This window comes from Ailuropoda melanoleuca, chromosome 5 (genome assembly GCF_002007445.2).
Source record: "Ailuropoda melanoleuca isolate Jingjing chromosome 5, ASM200744v2, whole genome shotgun sequence".
Classification (NCBI taxonomy): Eukaryota; Metazoa; Chordata; class Mammalia; order Carnivora; family Ursidae; genus Ailuropoda; species Ailuropoda melanoleuca.
The window spans coordinates 54,332,829-54,340,118 of record NC_048222.1 but is presented as its reverse complement, the minus strand read 5'-3'; the positions used below and the strand labels follow the sequence as shown (position 1 = coordinate 54,340,118).

General features: G+C 40.0%; 1 protein-coding gene across 2 annotated transcripts in view; it reads right to left on the bottom strand.

Annotated features, from left to right (window-relative positions):
* Positions 1 to 6,546, bottom strand: part of LEO1 (LEO1 homolog, Paf1/RNA polymerase II complex component) — a 40,321-nt gene extending 33,775 nt beyond the window's left edge. The window contains exon 1 of one of the 2 annotated variants that reach the window (XM_034660973.1): positions 6,382 to 6,546. In XM_034660973.1, coding sequence (XP_034516864.1) covers positions 6,382 to 6,439 — 58 coding nt within the window. In that variant the 5' untranslated portion in view covers positions 6,440 to 6,546. The remainder of the gene's footprint in view (positions 1 to 6,381) is intronic. The other variant, XM_034660972.1, reaches the window with a different exon arrangement.
* Between the last annotated feature and the right edge of the window lie 744 nt (positions 6,547 to 7,290).

Sequence of the window (7,290 nt, the reverse complement as noted above, 5' to 3'; positions counted from 1 at the left end):
CTCTCGCTGGGCTGTCTCTATCTCTGTCAAATAAATAAATAAAATCTTAAAAAAAAAAAAAAAAGAAAGAAACCATGATATATTCAAAGTGCTGAAAGAAAGACTGTCAACCAAGAATTCTATTCCCAGCAAAACTATACTTCAGAATGAAAGTGATATGAGTGACATAAGAAATAGATAAACCGGACTTCTTCAAAAAGAAAATCTTCTACACAACAAAAGACGTCATCAAGAAAGTGAAAAAACAATCAAAAGAATGGGGGGAAATATTTGCAAACCATGTATCTGCTAAGTGTCTAGTATCCAGAATAAAGAATGTTTACAACTCAACAACAAAAAGGCAACCCAATTAAAAAATGGACAAAGGACTTGAAATGACATTTCTCCAAAGTTATATATACAAATGGCCAATGAGCACATGAGAAGTTGCTCCACACCATTAGCCATTAAGAAATGCAAATTGAAACCACAATGAGATACCACTTGACACCAACAGGGATGGCTAATTAAAAAAAGGAAAAAATGTGGAGGTGCCTGGGTGGCCCAGTCGGTTAAGTGTTCAACACTTGATCTCAGGTCAGGTTTGACCTCAGGGTTGTAAGTTCAAGCCATGTGCTGGGCTCCGTGCTGGGCTCCATGCTGGGCGTGGAACCCACTTAAAAAAAAAAAAACAAAAAGTAAGCTAACTGTTGGCGAGGATGTGAAAAAAAGGAAACCCCTGAACATTGCTGGTAGTAACATAAAATGGTCCAGCCGCTGCGGATGATGGTTTACTTACTTGTTCCTCAAAACATTAAAGAATTACCATAGGACTTGGCAATTCTACCTCTATGTATATACTCAAGAGAACTGAAAACAGGAACTCAAATACTTGTACACAAATGTTCATAGCAGCAGTATACAGTCAAAAGATGGAAACATTATAAATGTACTAAATATCACTGAACTGCTCACTTTAAAGTGGTTAATTTTATGTTATATGAATTTCACCTCAAAAAAAAATTGCAAAATTAAGACATTCCCAGATAAACAAAAATCAGTTGGTTGCTAGTAGGCCATCCTCCTAAAGGAAGCCCTTCAAGCTCAAATGAAAGGACAACAGACAGTAATCTGAATCCACATGAGGAAATAAAGAACAGTAAAGGTAACTAAATAGGTAATTATAAAAGTCAAGATCAATGTATTTCTGGTAACTCCTTTTTGATTAGGTTTAAAACACAGTAACATAAAACAATAATTATAAAACCACATCACTGGGAAGACAATGTATAAAGATGTAATTTGTGACATAACAACATAAGGGCAAGAGAGGATCAACCATGTAGAAAAAAAATGTTTCTGTATACTACTAAAAGTAAGCTGGTATTAATCCAAAATAGATTATAAATTAAGATGTTAATTGTTATCACCAAAGTAACTGCTAAGAAAACTAAAAACTATACAAAAAAAGAAACAGGAAGGAAATCAACAGTACCCTAAAAGAAAATCAGTCTTAAAAGACAACAATAATATAGGAATTGAGGAACAAAAAAGATATGACACAGAAATAGCAAAATGGGGAAGCCTGGGTGGCTCAGTTGGTTAAGCGTCTGCCTTTGGCTTACGTCATGATCCCAGGGTCCTGGGATCCAGCCCTGAGTGGGGCTCCCTGCTCAGCAGGGAGCCTGTTTCTCCCTCCTCCTCTGCCCGCTTGTGATCTCTAAAATAAGTAAATAAAATCTTAAGAAAAAAAAGTAGCAAAATGGCAGAAGTCCTTATCAGTAATCATTTTAAATGGAAATGGATTAACTTCTCCAATGAAAAGGCAGAAATTGGCAGAATTTTTTAAATGATCCATCTATATGCTTTCTACAAGGGTCTCACTTTAGAACCACATACCCAAATAGGTTGAAAGTGAAAAGATGGAAAAAGATATTTCATGTAAATAATAATCAAAAGAGAGCTATAGTGGTCATACTAATATCAGACAAAATAAATTTTTTTATTTATTCATTTGAGACAGACAGAGAGCATGAGCAGAGGAGAGAGACAGAGGGAAAGGGAGAAGCAGACTCCCCGCTGAGCCAAGAGCCCAAGTCGGGGCTTGATCCCAGGACCTGGAGATTATGACCTGAGCCAAAGACAGACGCTTAATCATCTGAGGCACCCAGGTGCACCCAGAGAAAATAAATCTTAAGACAAAATTGTTATGAAATAAAAGGACATTATGAAATGGAAAAGTGTCAATCTGACATGAAGATAAGTTATAAACATACAGGCACCTAAAAACAAAAACTGACAGAACCGAAGGGAGAAATAGTTCAGAAATAATAACTTCAATACTCCACTTACAGGAAGAGCCAGAACTAGACAGAAGATCAATGAGGAAACAGAGGACTTAAACACTATTAACCAACCAGCTATATAGACATCAATAGAACACTCCACCAGAGTATACATTCTTCCCAAGTGCACAATGAACATTCTCCAGGATAGACCATATGTTAGGACCCAAAATAAATCTTAATAAATTTAAGAAGGTTGAAAACACATGAAGTATCTTTTCTGACCACAATGGAATGAAATTGAATTCAGTACCAAAGGCAAATTTGGAAAATGAACAAATATGTGGAAACTAAACAATGCACTCAAACAATCAAGGGCTCAAAGAAGAAATCACAAGGGAAATTAAAAATATTTTCAGATAATGAAAATACAGGATACCAAAAGTTAAGGGATGTAGAGAAAGCAGTGCTGAAAGGGAAATCTGTAGCTATAAACACCTACATTAAAAAAGAAAAGGGGAGCCTGGCCAGCTTAGTCAGTAGAGCATGCAACTCTTAGATCTCGGAGTCGTGAGTTCAAGCCCCACGTTGGGCACAGAGCTTGAAAAGAAAAGAAAAGAAAAGAAAAGAAAAGAAAAGAAAAGAAAAGAAAAGAAAAGAAAAAAGAAAACTTTCAGACTGATAAGGTAACCTTTCACTTTAGGGAACTAGATAAAACTAAGCCCAAAGCAAGCAGAATGAAAAAAAAAAAGATTAGAGTAGAAATAAATGAAATTGAGAAGAGAAAAATAAAAGAATCAATGAAACAAAAAGTTTGTGCTTTGAAATATTAACAAAACTGACAAACCTTTAGCCAGACAGACCAAGAAAAAGATGACTCAAATTACAGATGGGGGGACATTAATATCAACCTTACAGAAATAAGGATTAAGAGAGAATACTGGGGCACCTGGGTGGCTCAGTCGTTAAGCGTCTGCCTTCAGCTCAGGGCGTGATCCCAGGGTCCTGGGATCGAGCCCCACATCGCTCCTCCACTGGGAGCCTGCTTCTTCCTCTCCCACTCCCCCTGCCTGTGGTTCCCTCTCTCGCTGGCTGTCTCTCTCTCTGTCAGATAAATAAATAAAATCTTTAAAAAAAAAAAAAAAGAGAGAGAATACTATAAGCAATTCTATGCCAGCATATTAGATGATTTAGATGAAATGAATTACTAGAAACACTACTAAAACTACCAAAACCGATTCAAGACAAAATACAAAATCTGCAAAGACCTACAACAAGTAGGGTTTGAATCAGTAATCAAAAAAATTCCAACAGACATGGGGCACCTCTGGCTGGCTCAATTGGTAGAGCATGTGACTCTTGATTTTAGGGTCCTGAGTTCAGACCCCATGTTGGGTGTGGAGCTTACTTAAAAAAAAGAAAAGAAAGAAAAAAAAATCCAACAAAGAAACGCCCAGGACGAGATAGTTTCACTATTGAATCCTATCAAATGTTTGAAGAATTAATGCCTATCCTCAAAGTCTCCCAAAAACTTGAAGCAAAGGGAACACTTCCTAACTCATTCTATGAGGCCAGCATTATCCTGATACCAAAGCCAGACAAAGATGTCACAAAGAACTATAGACCAATATTTCTTATGACTACAAATGCAAAAATACTAAACAAAATACTAGGAAACTAAACCAGCAGCATATTGAAAGGATATACACCATGACCAAGTGGGAGTTATCCTAGGAATACAATGGTGTTTCAACATTAATATGACCACACTAACAGAATAAAGGAAAGTGAACATCTTAATTGATGCAAAAAAGGCATCTGACAAAATCCAACACCCTTTCATGATAAAACTAGTCAACAGACTAGGAACAGAAGGGAATTTCCTCAACCTGATAAAGGGCATCTACGAAAACCCACAGCTATTATACGTAATTGTGATAGCAAGGATGCTTTCTCCCTAAGATCAGGAACAAGACTAGGATGTCCATTCTCACCGCTTCTATTTAACAGTGTACAGAAGGTTGTATGTAGCTGGGGCATTTAGGCAGGAAAGAAAGGAAAGAAAGAAAAGAAAGAAAACCATCCAAATTAGAAAGGAAAGGGTAAAACAATCTCTAGTTGTAGATGACATCTCATATGTAGAAAATCCTAAAGAATGCACACAAAAAAAAAACAATTACAGCGAATACAGTCAGCAAGGTTGCAAGATACAAGACGGACATACAAAAATCAGTTGTATTTCTATACACTAGCAATGAACAATCCAAAAATGAAATTAAGGTAACAACTTCACCTGCAATAGTAGCCAAAAGAATAAAATACTTAGGAATAAATTAAACTCAGGAGGTGCAAGATTTAAACAAAGCTACAAAACACTGTTGAAAGAAATTAAAGACACCTGGAACAATTATACATAAAAGAAACACATTGGGCCTAGGTAGAGATTCTACCCATTGTTATGGCAAGAAATTTGTCAGGTGTAATTATTTTCCACAATTTTCTTAGTACAAGGACATAATGAAATATGCCAGGCCTAACAGCAATTACCCTGTCACATCCATACTACCTTCAAGACCAATAGCAACCTTCAAGGACAGATTTGGAAGTAAATCCTACCGCATCCTATTATCTACTGATAACATAGAAGAAAGGAGCAACGGACTCACAAGAAAGTAAAACATGAAGCCCAGAGAAGCAACCATCTCCATACATCACTTCCCATACATTGAGCTTGCAATAGGAAAGCAATGCAGGGTACACTTACTATTGTTTAAATAAATAAAATCTAAATAAATAAATAAATAAACTATTGCTTCTATCCATCCAACTATTTATCAAATATGTATCAAACATCCGTGTAAGCCGGTGGGGCAAGGGGAGACAATCTTTTCATCATTCTATCCCCAACACCTAACAAAGTAATTGGAACATATATGGGGATGGGTAAGTATTTACCGAACGAACAACTTCATGACAATGAGTCATGGGAGGGCTCACATGGCACTGTGCCTTGAAAGGCAAACGGGGTACAGACAAGTAAAAATGAGGGGGAAATGAAAACATTAGCAAAGATAATGGAATAAAAGTTAGTATACAGGGCTTATACTTTCCGACTCATCCTGACTAGAACCTCCTGGACACGCATCTCCGTAGAGCCCTCACTTTACATTTCCACCTAGTGCTCCCTTCACTACACTCTTAGAAAAAGAAAAAAAAAAAAAGTATCAATAAATTGGAGCCGGAGCAAAAAGAGCAACCACAATAACGCACTTTGCTAACGAAAAAAGGAGATATGTTACTTTGAGCCTGGAGGGTTGCAAGAATTCTGAACTTGATCTTGGGGCCCTTCTCACTTCAAATAACGCCCATTCGTATTTCAAACTCAAACTACAGTCCTTGTGCCAGAAATATTTCCATGCACCAATTATCATTCATTTCATCAACATATGATTTATCTTTCCTCTCCAAGCACTAATCTCATATACGCTCTCCAGTCTAATGCTATAGACTCAAGAAATTCTGCACAGGCTCAGAAGACACATTGTCTCCGGAGCATAACGCCTATGTATAGCCCTATCGCGGTATCCTGCCGGTCTTCCTCACCCAGACATTTCAAACTTCGCATCACGCCACACTCTGGTTTCAATCAAGCGACTTTTCCGAACCCCTCTGTAAATTCATCCATCTCATCCCCATGTTCCCGAGCACCTAATGTCCATTCATTCACAAACAGCTCTTACTTGCGCTTGCCTGTGCAAGACAGGACAGAGCAGGACCCCAAGGTTCCTACGCGGGCTGCGCAGGCTCGCCCGCGCCGCCACCCCTGTCCCGCGCCGCCACCCCTGTCCCGCTCCCCCCTACGCCCCACACGCTCCCAGGCACCGCATGCTCCACGGACACCAAGAACCCCGAAGCTCATAGTTTGTCCCTCCACTCCCGCCAGCCCTGGGAGGCTGGTACCGCCGGGAGTGCAGGGGGCGCTGAGGAAGGAGTGGAGGAAGTGGCACCACTGGTCCGCAATGCCTTAGCGTTCGCAGACCCGGAACTGGACCGCCGTCGGGCTCCCGCCGCAGAAGCCCCTACACGCACCCCTCCCTTGAAATCCAACCGATCCCACCTTTACGCTCAGCATCGCTGTCGGCGTCGCTCCCAAAGAGGTCCTCCATATCCGCCATTGCCCCGCACGACTGCCGCTGCCTCGGCTGGGGGCGGCTCCGCGACTGTTTTTACGGCACGGAACCAACGAAACGCGACAGTGTCGCAAAGATTCGCTAAAAGCCTTCTTTCCTTCTGTGACCTGGTTTCCCGTGCAATTGGAACCTATGCTTGTACACTGTTACACGTCCCCACAGGGGACAAATCCCGCCCTTTAGTCGATATCTGTTTCTATTTGCAAGGACTCTCGCCGAGGGTGGGGCGTCCCCCTCTCGGTGTCCGCGGAGTGGGTGGTGCTTGAGGTGCTCCGCTGAAGGGCCTCAGACCGAGTTAAACCTGCCACGAGTCAGGCCTGGAGTCCTTTGTTTCATAGTGACCAGCTGTTCTCAAATTGTTGAGAGCTCCAAAACGCTTCTCGCATAGGTGATATCTATTGCTATTTACCGTATTAGTAATTAAAGCAATTAAGTAATTATATTCAAATATTAAATTTAAATTCAAAGTGTTTAAATAACAAGCATTATATAAATAGCATTTAAAAATTTTAAATGACTATATTCTTTCCAAAACCAAAAAATTATAAGAGTGGATTCATTTACAGTTTTAAAATACCTTTAATGCCTGACTTTAAAGAAGACAGCTCAATTCTCATAGCTGCTTCTGATGAGGGAACAGAAGGCAAGCAGAGGACAAAGCAGAAGTTTTGTCCCACCCCCCCACCCCCCAATGGGATGTATGCAACATTCCTCAGGCACTCCTGGCTGCCCTAAAGGACAAAGAAACAGTCCTTACTACCTACACCATTGACAAGTCCTTGAAACAGGCACAGTTACATTCCTCCAGGAACTCACCTGCCCCGATGTTAATACGT